Source organism: Ornithodoros turicata, chromosome 2 (genome assembly GCF_037126465.1).
Source record: "Ornithodoros turicata isolate Travis chromosome 2, ASM3712646v1, whole genome shotgun sequence".
In the NCBI taxonomy this organism is placed as follows: Eukaryota; Metazoa; Arthropoda; class Arachnida; order Ixodida; family Argasidae; genus Ornithodoros; species Ornithodoros turicata.
Genome location: NC_088202.1, coordinates 72,495,770 through 72,515,157, shown reverse-complemented (window position 1 = coordinate 72,515,157; position 19,388 = coordinate 72,495,770). Strand labels below are relative to the sequence as shown.

The 19,388-nt window shown below is 42.7% G+C and overlaps 2 protein-coding genes and 2 long non-coding RNA genes across 4 annotated transcripts in view; 1 reads left to right on the top strand and 3 right to left on the bottom strand.

The window, feature by feature from the left end:
- LOC135385561 (uncharacterized) overlaps positions 1–19,388 on the top strand; it is a 390,670-nt gene that overhangs the window by 283,364 nt on the left and 87,918 nt on the right. The gene's annotated exons all lie outside the window — the stretch shown is intronic.
- Positions 568–2,303, bottom strand: LOC135385557 (uncharacterized). The gene is made up of 5 exons (XM_064614938.1): positions 2,223–2,303; positions 1,961–2,132; positions 1,630–1,778; positions 1,385–1,558; positions 568–641 (listed from the first exon to the last, which is right to left on the bottom strand). Exons 2-4 carry the CDS (start codon positions 1,969–1,971, stop codon positions 1,386–1,388), a joined length of 333 nt encoding a protein of 110 aa, XP_064471008.1. The 5' UTR covers positions 1,972–2,132; positions 2,223–2,303; the 3' UTR covers positions 568–641; position 1,385.
- Positions 1,003–18,678, bottom strand: LOC135385559 (uncharacterized). The gene is made up of 3 exons (XR_010420446.1): positions 18,617–18,678; positions 1,248–1,325; positions 1,003–1,058 (listed from the first exon to the last, which is right to left on the bottom strand). It is a non-coding gene; the product is annotated as an uncharacterized LOC135385559 (long non-coding RNA).
- Positions 2,323–3,929, bottom strand: LOC135385556 (uncharacterized). Its single transcript, XM_064614937.1, has 6 exons — positions 3,751–3,929; positions 3,427–3,691; positions 3,265–3,360; positions 2,911–3,084; positions 2,656–2,842; positions 2,323–2,545 (listed from the first exon to the last, which is right to left on the bottom strand). Exons 1-6 carry the CDS (start codon positions 3,816–3,818, stop codon positions 2,340–2,342), a joined length of 996 nt encoding a protein of 331 aa, XP_064471007.1. The 5' UTR covers positions 3,819–3,929; the 3' UTR covers positions 2,323–2,339.

Sequence of the window (19,388 nt, the reverse complement as noted above, 5' to 3'; positions counted from 1 at the left end):
AAACAGTACCTCATTCTCATGGATGGAGGGGCTTTTTTTCTCAATCAGGCTAAGTTCCAGTTAGAGGCACATGTCATGGCAGCAGTCAGCTAGAAAATCACAAAGTTATACTGCTACGAGAACCCATGAAGTGATGAAAAAACAGTACCTCATTCTCATGGATGGAGGGGCTTTTTTTCTCAATCAGGCTAAGTTCCAGTTAGAGGCACATGTCATGGCAGCAGTCAGCTAGAAAATCACAAAGTTATACTGCTACGAGAACCCATGAAGTGATGAAAAAACAGTACCTCATTCTCATGGATGGAGGGGCTTTTTTTCTCAATCAGGCTAAGTTCCAGTTAGAGGCACAGTCATGGCAGCAGTCAGCTAGAAAATCACAAAGTTATACTGCTACGAGAACCCATGAAGTGATGAAAAAACAGTACCTCATTCTCATGGATGGAGGGGCTTTTTTTCTCAATCAGGCTAAGTTCCAGTTAGAGGCACGTCATTCAGCAGTCAGCTAGAAAATCACAAAGTTATACTGCTACGAGAACCCATGAAGTGATGAAAAAACAGTACCTCATTCTCATGGATGGAGGGGCTTTTTTTCTCAATCAGGCTAAGTTCCAGTTAGAGGCACACGTCATGGCAGCAGTCAGCTAGAAAATCACAAAGTTATACTGCTACGAGAACCCATGAAGTGATGAAAAAACAGTACCTCATTCTCATGGATGGAGGGGCTTTTTTTCTCAATCAGGCTAAGTTCCAGTTAGAGGCACATGTCATGGCAGCAGTCAGCTAGAAAATCACAAAGTTATGCTGCTACGAGAACCCATGAAGTGATGAAAAAACAGTACCTCATTCTCATGGATGGAGGGGCTTTTTTTCTCAATCAGGCTAAGTTCCAGTTAGAGGCACATGTCATGGCAGCAGTCAGCTAGAAAATCACAAAGTTATACTGCTACGAGAACCCATGAAGTGATGAAAAAACAGTACCTCATTCTCATGGATGGAGGGGCTTTTTTTCTCAATCAGGCTAAGTTCCAGTTAGAGGCACATGTCATGGCAGCAGTCAGCTAGAAAATCACAAAGTTATACTGCTACGAGAACCCATGAAGTGATGAAAAAACAGTACCTCATTCTCATGGATGGAGGGGCTTTTTTCTCAATCAGGCTAAGTTCCAGTTAGAGGCACATGGCATCAGCAGAAGAAAACACAAAGTTATACTGCTACGAGAACCCATGAAGTGATGAAAAAACAGTACCTCATTCTCATGGATGGAGGGGCTTTTTTTCTCAATCAGGCTAAGTTCCAGTTAGAGGCACGTCATGGCAGCAGTCAGCTAGAAAATCACAAAGTTATACTGCTACGAGAACCCATGAAGTGATGAATGGACATTACCTCACTCTGTTGGGAACCGCAGCATTCTTCTAGCTATCAGGACCTCCTTTGGTTGCCGTTCGTACTGTGCAGTCATTGGTGCAGGCTCAGGGCTTTTGCAGGCTGCTACCATTTCACTGTAGCTCACATCTTGGCAAGTTGTCATTGCTTCCCTCAAAAGATGGTCTACATACCCTGCCAAGAAAAGGAAATATGGTCATGCCTAAATCTCTTCCCTACACTATGTATACTAAAACGAAACCCACTATGTGTTGCTTTTGTCTTCATGGTAGAAACTACTTCCGTGCCCTTTTTCGTCTTAACTAGCTTTCTCCTGTACATCAGACCACCATCCTTTCGACGTGCAAGTGGGCGGTCAGCATTTTCATTAAAATGCAGGATAGCGATTTGCGTCCTAGGTTCATGCACAGACACAGGGAAAAAATGGCATTATCAGTAACAGTGAAACAAGTATCCTATGTGCCAAAGTTTGCGGTACCTGTCTGAATCATGATAATAACATTAATAATATACAGTTCAAGTGATGCTTGAAATAAATAAAAAAAACAAAAATCATGTACACTGAGTGTTACACACCTTGCACGCATAACTTTTGGAGTGTATGCCGTTGATTTGGGAGCAAATTTCAGAAGCAAGGAGTGGAAGGATTCCAGGCCTGATGTTTGCCCCACTGTAGAGAGCTGTTCAATATCCTTCAGTAGCCTTTTGTCTAACACTATCTTGCACAGTTTTATGTAAACAACAGTGCCTGCATGTTTGACGTATAAAGTGAGAACACCATGCACACATTAGTCAATATGGGCTAGAAAGCAAATGTACTCTCACGCCCTCCAATTACCAGGCTGCAGCCAGGGTCTCCGGTCGCCAAGGTCACCGTGGAGGCAACGGTTGTATGGTCCGTCATGGCTGTCATGGATGTTGATAACATGCGGGTCAAACCTAGATGCATTATCTCTTAGTTAATATACACTGTCTCCTGAATGACGATACAGTTCATTAGAGTACGTAAGCTCATACTTCTCCACATGCTAAGCAGAAACTCTGTATTCCCCTCAGAGTTGCCACTACACCAGTAAAGGTGGTTACAAATATGCTGCACCCATGGTTTTAGGGCAGCACATGCACGGGAATTGGCTGCAGCTTCAAGCTTTTTCTTCATCCCTGCATTACAAGATCTTCTTGTGAGCTACATCGCCCATAAGCATTTTGAAGCTTGGCAATTGTATGACGCAACTGGTTATCATAAGCAATTATAATCTAGTTCTTGTTACCTTTTACAACATGCCAGATGTCAAATCCATGGACAATGGTTGGCTCATTCTCACGCATGTGCTTTCGGACAGAAGGATGGCGATCAGTAGTGATAGATGCAACTGTAATGCCCTTGCACTTCACTTCGTCCAGGCACCTTATGAACCCGGCCTTTTCCATGTGGCTGCTGGATCTAATATCTTCTGACTGGTGCAGATGAGATATGTTCAGGAATATTGCAATAAAATAACATTTAGCGAGCTGACAGAACTCACCTCCCCGACCTGAATTTGCACAGAGTTGATGATCTTCTGTGATGCTGCATCCATAAAGCTGTATGTGAGGTACTTAGCAGAGTGCCCAGGGGAGTCACACCTGCCATCACCCAAAAGGTCCACGTTCCTGTCTTGAAGTGACGAGAGCAGGCATTCTCTTTCTGTAGTCGAGACCTACCATAGTGGATCAAAGGAAGCGATGACGTGAATAAGAATGAAATCACTGCATTCGTTATTCTGTTGACATTGTGGCTGGAAGATTATTGTAACAGGAAATTCAAGCGCACCAAGTATGTATGATTTCTAATACCAGTCTATGCTCCGCAATATGGCCGTGAATTCTGATAGTCCTACCTGTGTCACGGCAGGGAGTAGGCACCCTCTCTGGTAGGTGTTGTATGCTACCTTCGAGATCACCTGAACATTAATTGACTCGAGTAACCGGAGAACCTGCTCGAAAGCAAATACATGGTGTCATTTGAATCTGTGTCAACATAACAGCCTATGAGTACTTGCCTTGGTTGCACTAGCCCCACTGAAAAGTATTGCGCCAGACAGCAAGATGTTTCCTGCAGCCATCCTGTTCACCTCTGGCTGGCTTTTCCAAGATAAAGTGTGCTCACTTGGGCACTCAGCTTTTACGGTGAGAAGTGTCCCTCGAACCTCTGTGCCCACTTTGCACGCCGCACCGCAAGTCCTGCATTTCTCGAACAGTTCTAACAATGGAGCTTCAAATACGATGTACTTCTTCTGATCAATTGGTGAAGCAGAGGGCACACCACTGCAAAGTGGAAGAGCTTTTAGTATGTATCTGCAAACTTGTATGAGCAGGCTATGTACCATTCAAAACTGTCGTCTTCAGATATGCGGAATGACTCATCGGCTGGCTCCATCACTGGTGAAGACATAGTCGTATCATGCACCTGTAAGGAATGCGGATGTTCAAATTTTCTGTGTAGTCACGTCTGTGTAGTGTCAGAGAGCACTCCTGCTCGGACTCCAACGGAGTCTGCAGTATTTCATAAATAAAGTAAAATAAATAAATAACACAGATAAAACGGTTAAAAAGCAAGCGAGCTGGTGGCTAAGATCCATGACGAAAACCCGAGACTGGGAAAAAGACGAAAAACAGACGACACAACACAAAGTCTCAAACACAGCTAAAGTTTAATCGACAACCGCACACTTTTAACACATCAGGTGGGGGAGGAGGGACAGTGCAAAAGGCTCGCCAAAGCAGGGCCGAAGGTCACAGACGCTTTGCTGACACAGTTCCCAGCCCCCAAAATTGACAACGTTTCACTCAAAAGCCTCCGACTGAGGTCGGTCTCCCTGGCCTTGACAAAGGTCTCTTCCCATATGGGAGAACAATTAAAGCAAACTTTGAGATGCTTTGCCAATTCCGACGACTGGTCCTCATTTTTCACCTTCGAAGCGTGCTCCCGGAGCCTGTCATTCAAGCAACGTTTCGTTTGGCTGATATAGAAAAAACCGCAAGCAAGAGGTATCTGATACACCACATTTGACTGGCATTGTACATAGCTATTTTTATGCGATTTACAAACTTTGTCACGCTTCTGGAAAGGACAGAGAGCATCAAGTCTAAAGCAGTTTTTAAAAACAACCCGGACACCAAACTTTTTTGCTGCAGCAAGGATGTTATGTGAGACATTGTGAAAATAAGGGATCGCAACACGAATCTCATTATGAGTGACAAGTGGGACACAAGGGGAAATTGATCTGCTAAAAACAGACTCAAGAGCGCTAAACAGCATTGCATTAGAATAGCCTGCGAGCCGCAGACGATCACACTGAAAGTCTAAAGAAATACACAACTGATGTACACATGACTTCCTCAAAGTGCTAGACAGGAGGCCCGTGACAACACCACGTTTTACATTCTTTGAATGACAACTGCTAGCGGGTAAAAGTGGCTTAGGAGCCAATTTTTCATACGACCAACACAAAGAAGGTGTTAGCAAGAGCCTGACATCAAGGAACTGTAGTACAGCATTGGTCGGGTGTTCAACAGTGAAGGACAATTCAGGGGATGTCGCTCTTATCAAACGCTCACAGGCGGAAATATCATCTTCAAAAGTAGAGAGCAGCAGCAAATCGTCTACAAAGCGCCTAACAAGCAGTTGAGCACGGGGAACTGTCGACAGATATGATGTAACAGCATTATCAACAGTAGACAAGTAAATCTCTGACAACACAGGTGCGATGGCCGAACCAATGCAAACCCCCGTTTTTTGAATGAACAGACCCTTATCAATGCGAACAGCAGACGATCTCAGATAAAGCTCTAAAACACGTAAGAAATCTGACACAGCAATACCTGCTTTTGATTGGAAACGACCAACTGTCTAGCACTTTGAGGAAGTCATGTGTGCATCAGTTGTGTATTCTTTAGACTCTTTTAGTGTGATCGTCTGCGGCTCGCAGGCTATTCTATGCAATGCTGTTTAGCGCTCTTGAGTCTGTTTTTAGCAGATCAATTTCCCCTTGTGTCCCACTTGTGTCACTCATAATGAGATTCGTTGTTGCGATCCCCTTATTTTCACAATGTCTCACATAACATCCTTGCTGCAGCAAAAAGTTTGGTGTCCGGGTTGTTCTTAAAAATCTGCTTTAGACTTGATGCTCTCTGTCCTTTCCAGAAGCGTGACAAAGTTTTGTAAATCGCATAAAAATAGCTATGTACAATGCCAGTCAAATGTGGTGTATCAGATACCTCTTGCTTGCGGTTTTTTCTATATCAGCCAAACGAAACGTTGCTTGAATGACAGGCTCCGGGAGCACGCTATCGAAGGTGAAAAATGAGGACCAGTCGTCGGAATTGGCAAAGCATCTCAAAGTTTGCTTTAATTGTTCTCCCTATGGGAAGAGACCTTTGTCAAGGCCAGGGAGACCGACCTCAGTCGGAGGCTTTTGAGTGAAACGTTGTCAATTTTGGGGGCTGGGAACTGTGTCAGCAAAGCGTCTGTGACCTTCGGCCCTGCTTTGGCGAGCCTTTTGCACTGTCCCTCCTCCCCCACCTGATGTGTAAAAGTGTGCGGTTGTCGATTAACTTAGCTGTGTTGAGACTTTGTGTTGTGTCGTCTGTTTTTCGTCTTTTTCCCAGGTCTCGGGTTTTCGTCTCATAAATAAATAAATAAATTTTAAACGAAACAAATGCTGCCCTACCTCTGGGCATGATGGTGTACGGACAATAGGTGTTGAAAACCATCACTGGAGACATGTTGACAGGTGTGACGGTGAATGATCCGTTTGCCGTGCTTTCACTTCTGACTTCCACTTTCTCGTCGCTATGATAGAAACCTGTGTCGCTGATATAAATGAAGTATACAGTCAGTGTTTACCACACAATTTATTTCATACTTACATTCTGAAACACTGTAGGTCTACAGTATGTGTGATCGCACTCTGGGAGACTAGCTTCATTTGCAGTAACACGCTGTGAAATTGAGATAACTATATTTCCCTTTGTTCTTCACCAACCACTGTTCTCTACTCATAGACACCTACGTTAGAATTGCTACCAGCCGATGTAGTGGCCAATGTGCAGTCATCTGCCGTGGGTACTGCTACAATCATGCACAGATTGCTAAAATCACTGTTATCAGCCTGCAATCATAGGAACAGAGCAACGTCAAATTTTCACTGGTCAGTCACGAGTCAAAGCTCCAGCTCTACAGCAAAACCTACCAGAAACCACTCCTGCGACGGGTCAGGGCCACTGCTCGTCTGTTCAAAGAGGAATGTTTTGAATACAAACTGTAGTCAATGATTCCGTTTGGTACATAACGCAGCGTACGCATCACAAGTCAGTTTCAATTTAGTCAACCAATTATTCCTATATGTATCAGTAAATACATACCTCGTGTGCACTGATGTTCGCGTCGTCACACGTCCGCGCAAGGAGAAACACTGGTGTTGGGACTGCGGTCGGTTTGAGACGTCTTCGACCGTCCGCTGTTACCACTTCGTACGACTCGTCAGAGAAATGCGTTGAAACAGATACGGCCCGAATCACGAATGTCCTGGCCAAGCGCTTCGAACCACTTTCGTTTTCTCACATTATCCCTTGGAATCTTGTGGTACACAACATCCCTTGTCGAAAGAGCACGGTTGGTGCATCCCCGAACATTACAGTAGATACCTGGCATTGCTGTCAGGTGAAGTTCTGCTCAATTTCGGCTGGAAAAAAAACTTTTTTCACGCACAAACCTCGCCAGACACAATTTACGCTGCGCGATATGGTTGGGAGGAGAGCAAATAGGGGGCGCCGACAGTATTTTTGGATACTGCTTCTTCGATATTTTGAAGAATTGTCCCGGTAATTCTTGTGATTCTCAAAATAGCGCTTACTAGTAATTAGTAACCGGTCATAAGTTCATCGTATAATAATTAAGTACCACGTGACTGGAGTACTCCATCATGACTTTTTTAGCTGTTGTGGTGCGCGACCCTACCGTCCGATTTAACTTTTCTAACTTATTTGTGTAATAATTAACGCGCTTTCAACGCTTAGGCTCTGTGTGGAGCATCAGACGGGCAAACACTACCAGGTCGCACACAGAAACAGGGGGGTCAAATTTCACTTTACAGTTCCTTTAATGACAAGAATTCAGTCCCCTTCCTTCTCATCGTTTCTGTTTGAAAACATGCGTGTATCCCCGATAGAGAACAACTGAAGAAGTGCATTTAATGACAAGAATTCAGTCCCCTTCCTTCTCATCGTTTCTGTTTGAAAACATGCGTGTATCCCCGATAGAGAACAACTGAAGAAGTGCATTTAATGACAAGAATTCAGTCCCCTTCCTTCTCATCGTTTCTGTTTGAAAACATGCGTGTATCCCCGATAGAGAACAACTGAAGAAGTGCATTTAATGACAAGAATTCAGTCCCCTTCCTTCTCATCGTTTCTGTTTGAAAACATGCGTGTATCCCCGATAGAGAACAACTGAAGAAGTGCATTTAATGACAAGAATTCAGTCCCCTTCCTTCTCATCGTTTCTGTTTGAAAACATGCGTGTATCCCCGATAGAGAACAACTGAAGAAGTGCATTTAATGACAAGAATTCAGTCCCCTTCCTTCTCATCGTTTCTGTTTGAAAACATGCGTGTATCCCCGATAGAGAACAACTGAAGAAGTGCATTTAATGACAAGAATTCAGTCCCCTTCCTTCTCATCGTTTCTGTTTGAAAACATGCGTGTATCCCCGATAGAGAACAACTGAAGAAGTGCATTTAATGACAAGAATTCAGTCCCCTTCCTTCTCATCGTTTCTGTTTGAAAACATGCGTGTATCCCCGATAGAGAACAACTGAAGAAGTGCATTTAATGACAAGAATTCAGTCCCCTTCCTTCTCATCGTTTCTGTTTGAAAACATGCGTGTATCCCCGATAGAGAACAACTGAAGAAGTGCATTTAATGACAAGAATTCAGTCCCCTTCCTTCTCATCGTTTCTGTTTGAAAACATGCGTGTATCCCCGATAGAGAACAACTGAAGAAGTGCATTTAATGACAAGAATTCAGTCCCCTTCCTTCTCATCGTTTCTGTTTGAAAACATGCGTGTATCCCCGATAGAGAACAACTGAAGAAGTGCATTTAATGACAAGAATTCAGTCCCCTTCCTTCTCATCGTTTCTGTTTGAAAACATGCGTGTATCCCCGATAGAGAACAACTGAAGAAGTGCATTTAATGACAAGAATTCAGTCCCCTTCCTTCTCATCGTTTCTGTTTGAAAACATGCGTGTATCCCCGATAGAGAACAACTGAAGAAGTGCATTTAATGACAAGAATTCAGTCCCCTTCCTTCTCATCGTTTCTGTTTGAAAACATGCGTGTATCCCCGATAGAGAACAACTGAAGAAGTGCATTTAATGACAAGAATTCAGTCCCCTTCCTTCTCATCGTTTCTGTTTGAAAACATGCGTGTATCCCCGATAGAGAACAACTGAAGAAGTGCATTTAATGACAAGAATTCAGTCCCCTTCCTTCTCATCGTTTCTGTTTGAAAACATGCGTGTATCCCCGATAGAGAACAACTGAAGAAGTGCATTTAATGACAAGAATTCAGTCCCCTTCCTTCTCATCGTTTCTGTTTGAAAACATGCGTGTATCCCCGATAGAGAACAACTGAAGAAGTGCATTTAATGACAAGAATTCAGTCCCCTTCCTTCTCATCGTTTCTGTTTGAAAACATGCGTGTATCCCCGATAGAGAACAACTGAAGAAGTGCATTTAATGACAAGAATTCAGTCCCCTTCCTTCTCATCGTTTCTGTTTGAAAACATGCGTGTATCCCCGATAGAGAACAACTGAAGAAGTGCATTTAATGACAAGAATTCAGTCCCCTTCCTTCTCATCGTTTCTGTTTGAAAACATGCGTGTATCCCCGATAGAGAACAACTGAAGAAGTGCATTTAATGACAAGAATTCAGTCCCCTTCCTTCTCATCGTTTCTGTTTGAAAACATGCGTGTATCCCCGATAGAGAACAACTGAAGAAGTGCATTTAATGACAAGAATTCAGTCCCCTTCCTTCTCATCGTTTCTGTTTGAAAACATGCGTGTATCCCCGATAGAGAACAACTGAAGAAGTGCATTTAATGACAAGAATTCAGTCCCCTTCCTTCTCATCGTTTCTGTTTGAAAACATGCGTGTATCCCCGATAGAGAACAACTGAAGAAGTGCATTTAATGACAAGAATTCAGTCCCCTTCCTTCTCATCGTTTCTGTTTGAAAACATGCGTGTATCCCCGATAGAGAACAACTGAAGAAGTGCATTTAATGACAAGAATTCAGTCCCCTTCCTTCTCATCGTTTCTGTTTGAAAACATGCGTGTATCCCCGATAGAGAACAACTGAAGAAGTGCATTTAATGACAAGAATTCAGTCCCCTTCCTTCTCATCGTTTCTGTTTGAAAACATGCGTGTATCCCCGATAGAGAACAACTGAAGAAGTGCATTTAATGACAAGAATTCAGTCCCCTTCCTTCTCATCGTTTCTGTTTGAAAACATGCGTGTATCCCCGATAGAGAACAACTGAAGAAGTGCATTTAATGACAAGAATTCAGTCCCCTTCCTTCTCATCGTTTCTGTTTGAAAACATGCGTGTATCCCCGATAGAGAACAACTGAAGAAGTGCATTTAATGACAAGAATTCAGTCCCCTTCCTTCTCATCGTTTCTGTTTGAAAACATGCGTGTATCCCCGATAGAGAACAACTGAAGAAGTGCATTTAATGACAAGAATTCAGTCCCCTTCCTTCTCATCGTTTCTGTTTGAAAACATGCGTGTATCCCCGATAGAGAACAACTGAAGAAGTGCATTTAATGACAAGAATTCAGTCCCCTTCCTTCTCATCGTTTCTGTTTGAAAACATGCGTGTATCCCCGATAGAGAACAACTGAAGAAGTGCATTTAATGACAAGAATTCAGTCCCCTTCCTTCTCATCGTTTCTGTTTGAAAACATGCGTGTATCCCCGATAGAGAACAACTGAAGAAGTGCATTTAATGACAAGAATTCAGTCCCCTTCCTTCTCATCGTTTCTGTTTGAAAACATGCGTGTATCCCCGATAGAGAACAACTGAAGAAGTGCATTTAATGACAAGAATTCAGTCCCCTTCCTTCTCATCGTTTCTGTTTGAAAACATGCGTGTATCCCCGATAGAGAACAACTGAAGAAGTGCATTTAATGACAAGAATTCAGTCCCCTTCCTTCTCATCGTTTCTGTTTGAAAACATGCGTGTATCCCCGATAGAGAACAACTGAAGAAGTGCATTTAATGACAAGAATTCAGTCCCCTTCCTTCTCATCGTTTCTGTTTGAAAACATGCGTGTATCCCCGATAGAGAACAACTGAAGAAGTGCATTTAATGACAAGAATTCAGTCCCCTTCCTTCTCATCGTTTCTGTTTGAAAACATGCGTGTATCCCCGATAGAGAACAACTGAAGAAGTGCATTTAATGACAAGAATTCAGTCCCCTTCCTTCTCATCGTTTCTGTTTGAAAACATGCGTGTATCCCCGATAGAGAACAACTGAAGAAGTGCATTTAATGACAAGAATTCAGTCCCCTTCCTTCTCATCGTTTCTGTTTGAAAACATGCGTGTATCCCCGATAGAGAACAACTGAAGAAGTGCATTTAATGACAAGAATTCAGTCCCCTTCCTTCTCATCGTTTCTGTTTGAAAACATGCGTGTATCCCCGATAGAGAACAACTGAAGAAGTGCATTTAATGACAAGAATTCAGTCCCCTTCCTTCTCATCGTTTCTGTTTGAAAACATGCGTGTATCCCCGATAGAGAACAACTGAAGAAGTGCATTTAATGACAAGAATTCAGTCCCCTTCCTTCTCATCGTTTCTGTTTGAAAACATGCGTGTATCCCCGATAGAGAACAACTGAAGAAGTGCATTTAATGACAAGAATTCAGTCCCCTTCCTTCTCATCGTTTCTGTTTGAAAACATGCGTGTATCCCCGATAGAGAACAACTGAAGAAGTGCATTTAATGACAAGAATTCAGTCCCCTTCCTTCTCATCGTTTCTGTTTGAAAACATGCGTGTATCCCCGATAGAGAACAACTGAAGAAGTGCATTTAATGACAAGAATTCAGTCCCCTTCCTTCTCATCGTTTCTGTTTGAAAACATGCGTGTATCCCCGATAGAGAACAACTGAAGAAGTGCATTTAATGACAAGAATTCAGTCCCCTTCCTTCTCATCGTTTCTGTTTGAAAACATGCGTGTATCCCCGATAGAGAACAACTGAAGAAGTGCATTTAATGACAAGAATTCAGTCCCCTTCCTTCTCATCGTTTCTGTTTGAAAACATGCGTGTATCCCCGATAGAGAACAACTGAAGAAGTGCATTTAATGACAAGAATTCAGTCCCCTTCCTTCTCATCGTTTCTGTTTGAAAACATGCGTGTATCCCCGATAGAGAACAACTGAAGAAGTGCATTTAATGACAAGAATTCAGTCCCCTTCCTTCTCATCGTTTCTGTTTGAAAACATGCGTGTATCCCCGATAGAGAACAACTGAAGAAGTGCATTTAATGACAAGAATTCAGTCCCCTTCCTTCTCATCGTTTCTGTTTGAAAACATGCGTGTATCCCCGATAGAGAACAACTGAAGAAGTGCATTTAATGACAAGAATTCAGTCCCCTTCCTTCTCATCGTTTCTGTTTGAAAACATGCGTGTATCCCCGATAGAGAACAACTGAAGAAGTGCATTTAATGACAAGAATTCAGTCCCCTTCCTTCTCATCGTTTCTGTTTGAAAACATGCGTGTATCCCCGATAGAGAACAACTGAAGAAGTGCATTTAATGACAAGAATTCAGTCCCCTTCCTTCTCATCGTTTCTGTTTGAAAACATGCGTGTATCCCCGATAGAGAACAACTGAAGAAGTGCATTTAATGACAAGAATTCAGTCCCCTTCCTTCTCATCGTTTCTGTTTGAAAACATGCGTGTATCCCCGATAGAGAACAACTGAAGAAGTGCATTTAATGACAAGAATTCAGTCCCCTTCCTTCTCATCGTTTCTGTTTGAAAACATGCGTGTATCCCCGATAGAGAACAACTGAAGAAGTGCATTTAATGACAAGAATTCAGTCCCCTTCCTTCTCATCGTTTCTGTTTGAAAACATGCGTGTATCCCCGATAGAGAACAACTGAAGAAGTGCATTTAATGACAAGAATTCAGTCCCCTTCCTTCTCATCGTTTCTGTTTGAAAACATGCGTGTATCCCCGATAGAGAACAACTGAAGAAGTGCATTTAATGACAAGAATTCAGTCCCCTTCCTTCTCATCGTTTCTGTTTGAAAACATGCGTGTATCCCCGATAGAGAACAACTGAAGAAGTGCATTTAATGACAAGAATTCAGTCCCCTTCCTTCTCATCGTTTCTGTTTGAAAACATGCGTGTATCCCCGATAGAGAACAACTGAAGAAGTGCATTTAATGACAAGAATTCAGTCCCCTTCCTTCTCATCGTTTCTGTTTGAAAACATGCGTGTATCCCCGATAGAGAACAACTGAAGAAGTGCATTTAATGACAAGAATTCAGTCCCCTTCCTTCTCATCGTTTCTGTTTGAAAACATGCGTGTATCCCCGATAGAGAACAACTGAAGAAGTGCATTTAATGACAAGAATTCAGTCCCCTTCCTTCTCATCGTTTCTGTTTGAAAACATGCGTGTATCCCCGATAGAGAACAACTGAAGAAGTGCATTTAATGACAAGAATTCAGTCCCCTTCCTTCTCATCGTTTCTGTTTGAAAACATGCGTGTATCCCCGATAGAGAACAACTGAAGAAGTGCATTTAATGACAAGAATTCAGTCCCCTTCCTTCTCATCGTTTCTGTTTGAAAACATGCGTGTATCCCCGATAGAGAACAACTGAAGAAGTGCATTTAATGACAAGAATTCAGTCCCCTTCCTTCTCATCGTTTCTGTTTGAAAACATGCGTGTATCCCCGATAGAGAACAACTGAAGAAGTGCATTTAATGACAAGAATTCAGTCCCCTTCCTTCTCATCGTTTCTGTTTGAAAACATGCGTGTATCCCCGATAGAGAACAACTGAAGAAGTGCATTTAATGACAAGAATTCAGTCCCCTTCCTTCTCATCGTTTCTGTTTGAAAACATGCGTGTATCCCCGATAGAGAACAACTGAAGAAGTGCATTTAATGACAAGAATTCAGTCCCCTTCCTTCTCATCGTTTCTGTTTGAAAACATGCGTGTATCCCCGATAGAGAACAACTGAAGAAGTGCATTTAATGACAAGAATTCAGTCCCCTTCCTTCTCATCGTTTCTGTTTGAAAACATGCGTGTATCCCCGATAGAGAACAACTGAAGAAGTGCATTTAATGACAAGAATTCAGTCCCCTTCCTTCTCATCGTTTCTGTTTGAAAACATGCGTGTATCCCCGATAGAGAACAACTGAAGAAGTGCATTTAATGACAAGAATTCAGTCCCCTTCCTTCTCATCGTTTCTGTTTGAAAACATGCGTGTATCCCCGATAGAGAACAACTGAAGAAGTGCATTTAATGACAAGAATTCAGTCCCCTTCCTTCTCATCGTTTCTGTTTGAAAACATGCGTGTATCCCCGATAGAGAACAACTGAAGAAGTGCATTTAATGACAAGAATTCAGTCCCCTTCCTTCTCATCGTTTCTGTTTGAAAACATGCGTGTATCCCCGATAGAGAACAACTGAAGAAGTGCATTTAATGACAAGAATTCAGTCCCCTTCCTTCTCATCGTTTCTGTTTGAAAACATGCGTGTATCCCCGATAGAGAACAACTGAAGAAGTGCATTTAATGACAAGAATTCAGTCCCCTTCCTTCTCATCGTTTCTGTTTGAAAACATGCGTGTATCCCCGATAGAGAACAACTGAAGAAGTGCATTTAATGACAAGAATTCAGTCCCCTTCCTTCTCATCGTTTCTGTTTGAAAACATGCGTGTATCCCCGATAGAGAACAACTGAAGAAGTGCATTTAATGACAAGAATTCAGTCCCCTTCCTTCTCATCGTTTCTGTTTGAAAACATGCGTGTATCCCCGATAGAGAACAACTGAAGAAGTGCATTTAATGACAAGAATTCAGTCCCCTTCCTTCTCATCGTTTCTGTTTGAAAACATGCGTGTATCCCGATAGAGAACAACTGAAGAAGTGCATTTAATGACAAGAATTCAGTCCCCTTCCTTCTCATCGTTTCTGTTTGAAAACATGCGTGTATCCCCGATAGAGAACAACTGAAGAAGTGCATTTAATGACAAGAATTCAGTCCCCTTCCTTCTCATCGTTTCTGTTTGAAAACATGCGTGTATCCCCGATAGAGAACAACTGAAGAAGTGCATTTAATGACAAGAATTCAGTCCCCTTCCTTCTCATCGTTTCTGTTTGAAAACATGCGTGTATCCCCGATAGAGAACAACTGAAGAAGTGCATTTAATGACAAGAATTCAGTCCCCTTCCTTCTCATCGTTTCTGTTTGAAAACATGCGTGTATCCCCGATAGAGAACAACTGAAGAAGTGCATTTAATGACAAGAATTCAGTCCCCTTCCTTCTCATCGTTTCTGTTTGAAAACATGCGTGTATCCCCGATAGAGAACAACTGAAGAAGTGCATTTAATGACAAGAATTCAGTCCCCTTCCTTCTCATCGTTTCTGTTTGAAAACATGCGTGTATCCCCGATAGAGAACAACTGAAGAAGTGCATTTAATGACAAGAATTCAGTCCCCTTCCTTCTCATCGTTTCTGTTTGAAAACATGCGTGTATCCCCGATAGAGAACAACTGAAGAAGTGCATTTAATGACAAGAATTCAGTCCCCTTCCTTCTCATCGTTTCTGTTTGAAAACATGCGTGTATCCCGATAGAGAACAACTGAAGAAGTGCATTTAATGACAAGAATTCAGTCCCCTTCCTTCTCATCGTTTCTGTTTGAAAACATGCGTGTATCCCCGATAGAGAACAACTGAAGAAGTGCATTTAATGACAAGAATTCAGTCCCCTTCCTTCTCATCGTTTCTGTTTGAAAACATGCGTGTATCCCCGATAGAGAACAACTGAAGAAGTGCATTTAATGACAAGAATTCAGTCCCCTTCCTTCTCATCGTTTCTGTTTGAAAACATGCGTGTATCCCCGATAGAGAACAACTGAAGAAGTGCATTTAATGACAAGAATTCAGTCCCCTTCCTTCTCATCGTTTCTGTTTGAAAACATGCGTGTATCCCCGATAGAGAACAACTGAAGAAGTGCATTTAATGACAAGAATTCAGTCCCCTTCCTTCTCATCGTTTCTGTTTGAAAACATGCGTGTATCCCCGATAGAGAACAACTGAAGAAGTGCATTTAATGAACTGTAAAGGGAATTCTAACCAGGGAAACCTTATGATCTTTTGTAAGTTTAGGAACTGCACATCTCAGTTCCGAAATATTTCTTTTGGAATCGCTGTTTTCTTTGAGTATCGAATTTCAAAGATGCATTCGAACGAAAGGCTGAGTACTCCCTCGCAACAACACTGGGTCGGCTCGTGTCGGCTAGCTAGCCTGTGGCTACTTTCGGCTTAGTAATCCGCGTCCGGGTTTGCGGCAAAACCGAAAGTGTTTTGGGAGACGCGCCCTGCGATGTCCAGCTTACCAAACCTGAGTGCCCTCGAGCTTCGGATACTCGAACGGTCACGCCAGCAAAACTTCTGTTCGTATGACAGCACGCCGGAGAGTCAACACGACACGATGCCATCCGCGGAGTCGTCGACGGAGGACGAATTGCCTCCATCGCCGTCGCCTGACCGCGTTGGGAACAGTCTTTGGTTAGTTACATGTGCCATGAAACCGTTGAGAGGGTCACAGTGGAAATTCGGTATTGCTTCTTCATGTTCAGGATGTACTTGCGGCAAATGTGTACCGATGCCGACAGCAGAGGAATGCCTTTGTTGCCGCGAAGTGAACGAGGCGGTACAGAAGCAACGCAGCGGTTGCATAACAAGAAATGAGTATTTTGAGATACTGTGCCTGGACACTGAAGGTGCTCCAGGTGTCCTACTGCTATGTGAGAGAAAGCGACGACTACGCCGTTATCCGGAACAGCGAAGTAAACAAGTGAGTTCATTCACGTGCGCGTTCAGTTTCTGTTATCAGAAACTTACATGTCATAATTTATACCTGCCTATGGAACTTGCAGGAAGTTTAGGTACGTCGCCTACAGGCAGTTGACCAGGTGGCTCTGGGGACCGTTAGGAAAACACTGCAGGAAGGTCCTCCCAGCATGTGCTGTACATGGCCATAAGGGACAATTTTCCTTCCGAACTGTACAAAGGCTTTCGCCTTCCTGATGTGTGATGCAGTAGGTGTTCTCTGACAAGTGTATGTTCATTCCCTTTCACTGAGTGAAACTTTCATTTTTCTTTCAGTGTTTGTGGACAGTATTCAATGTGTGCACCGTAGACAGGTACACAGGATGGTTTGGTCGTGAAAACTGCAAAATCACCAACACTATCCCCTTGACACAGAATACTGGGCCAGGCACATACCCTACTGTAGTAACCCAACAGCCACTACACAGTAAAATACAGTCTACAAACAACGAAGAATGTAAACATTGCTTTATTGAAAGAACACATGAACGATAACAGGAAACAGACACAAGATGTATATCAAATTGCTATAGTTTCACTTCCCACCGATCAGTAACAAATGAATGCATGAAGTTTTCCTTTTCAGTACATAGATGTGTGCTACAAATGTGTCCTAGTCCATAAGCTCTACAGGAGAGTACCCACGTAAGTCATGACTTCTTTATTATTAGTAAGAAGAGCCTCAGGTTGGACATGCCAGTGACATCAACATAGGCTTTTCTTCAGACGCATCCCTGTCATCAATTGGCTCACCAAGCATGTAAGGAAAATTTGTACACCTTCTTTGTGCACATTCATCTTTGCAACACCTTTCTCTATTTCTAATTATAAATTTTTTATGGTTTCCTTAATAGCTGCCCAATTCCTATGTAGATTTGTACAGCTACAAAGGCAGAATAAATACGACTTTCAACAGCTGCATCTGCATATTACTTCTGCACTCATGAATGCCCTGCAAAAGAATGATGAAGTATGTTAGGAAATGCACGTTTGCCATGAGGGACACACCCTGTATCGCAGCCGTGTGGCCATGCCATAGGCCACGGACTTCATATAGGCAACTTATCATTCGCTTTTGTCATCCTATCCCGTATGCATACAGTGTATGGCGTGGTTGTTGGCACACCATGCTGGAACCTGGCCACCAGAAAAATTGCCAAGGCAAATGTATCTCAGCTGTTCCAAGGACAGTAGCATCTTCAATCAAGAGTTAGATATCGAGCAGTGCAAAGTAACCATGATACCTCAAATGAAGAGCCTACAAGGATGGCCAAACACTCCCTGAATGGCCAGTGTTCATATCCCATCCTGTAAAAACATCCGTGATGGAGACTAGGTCCTGCATGCAGGCTAAAAAGAGCCACAGGCTTCATTACTGGTCCACATTTTATGGAGCTTTTGGGGCTATGAATACAGCGTAAAGCTTTCGGGAATTTTTTTCTAGGTTTGTGGAGCACAAAGAGAATAAACAAACACGTGCTCTGAATTTATGCAAATTTGAGTGGAAGGACTTCCAGTACGGTAAATTCAGGGAGAAATCAGGCTCAGTCACTCAAACTAACAAGTACTAACTAAACTAACAGGTTGTACCTATTCGGTACAAACAACTGCATCTACATGTGACTGCATCTGCCGCCAAACAAATTACTTAACAAGGCATGTTAGAATGTACACATCCATATACAGTATGAGCCTACTGCACTGTGTGTGTAGTTATTGGTACTTCCCTCTTATATTTGAAACGAAGGCAGGTCATTGTGGGCAATCAAGTATTTGCAAGTAGGCTTCATTTCACTGCTAAAGCTTGCGTCATGGGAGTGGTCAGCTGAAAGATCACACAAATGATATTGCTAGGGAACACGTACATGAAGTGATGAATGAACATTACCTCATTCTCATGGTTGGAGGGCTTTTTGTCTCACTCAGGCTAAGTTCCACTTAGAGGCACATGTCATGGCAGCAGTCAGCTAGAAAATCACAAAGTTATACTGCTACGAGAACCCATGAAGTGATGAAAAAACAGTACCTCATTCTCATGGATGGAGGGGCTTTTTTTCTCAATCAGGCTAAGTTCCAGTTAGAGGCACATGTCATGGCAGCAGTCAGCTAGAAAATCACAAAGTTATACTGCTACGAGAACCCATGAAGTGATGAAAAACAGTACCTCATTCTCATGGATGGAGGGGCTTTTTTTCTCAATCAGGCTAAGTTCCAGTTAGAGGCACATGTCATGGCAGCAGTCAGCTAGAAAATCACAAAGTTATACTGCTACGAGAACCCATGAAGTGATGAAAAAACAGTACCTCATTCTCATGGATGGAGGGGCTTTTTTTCTCAATCAGGCTAAGTTCCAGTTAGAGGCACATGTCATGGCAGCAGTCAGCTAGAAAATCACAAAGTTATACTGCTACGAGAACCCATGAAGTGATGAAAAACAGTACCTCATTCTCATGGATGGAGGGGCTTTTTTTCTCAATCAGGCTAAGTTCCAGTTAGAGGCACACGTCATGGCAGCAGTCAGCTAGAAAATCACAAAGTTATACTGCTACGAGAACCCATGAAGTGATGAAAAAACAGTACCTCATTCTCATGGATGGAGGGGCTTTTTTTCTCAATCAGGCTAAGTTCCAGTTAGAGGCACATGTCATGGCAGCAGTCAGCTAGAAAATCACAAAGTTATACTGCTACGAGAACCCATGAAGTGATGAAAAAACAGTACCTCATTCTCATGGATGGAGGGGCTTTTTTTCTCAATCAGGCTAAGTTCCAGTTAGAGGCACATGTCATGGCAGCAGTCA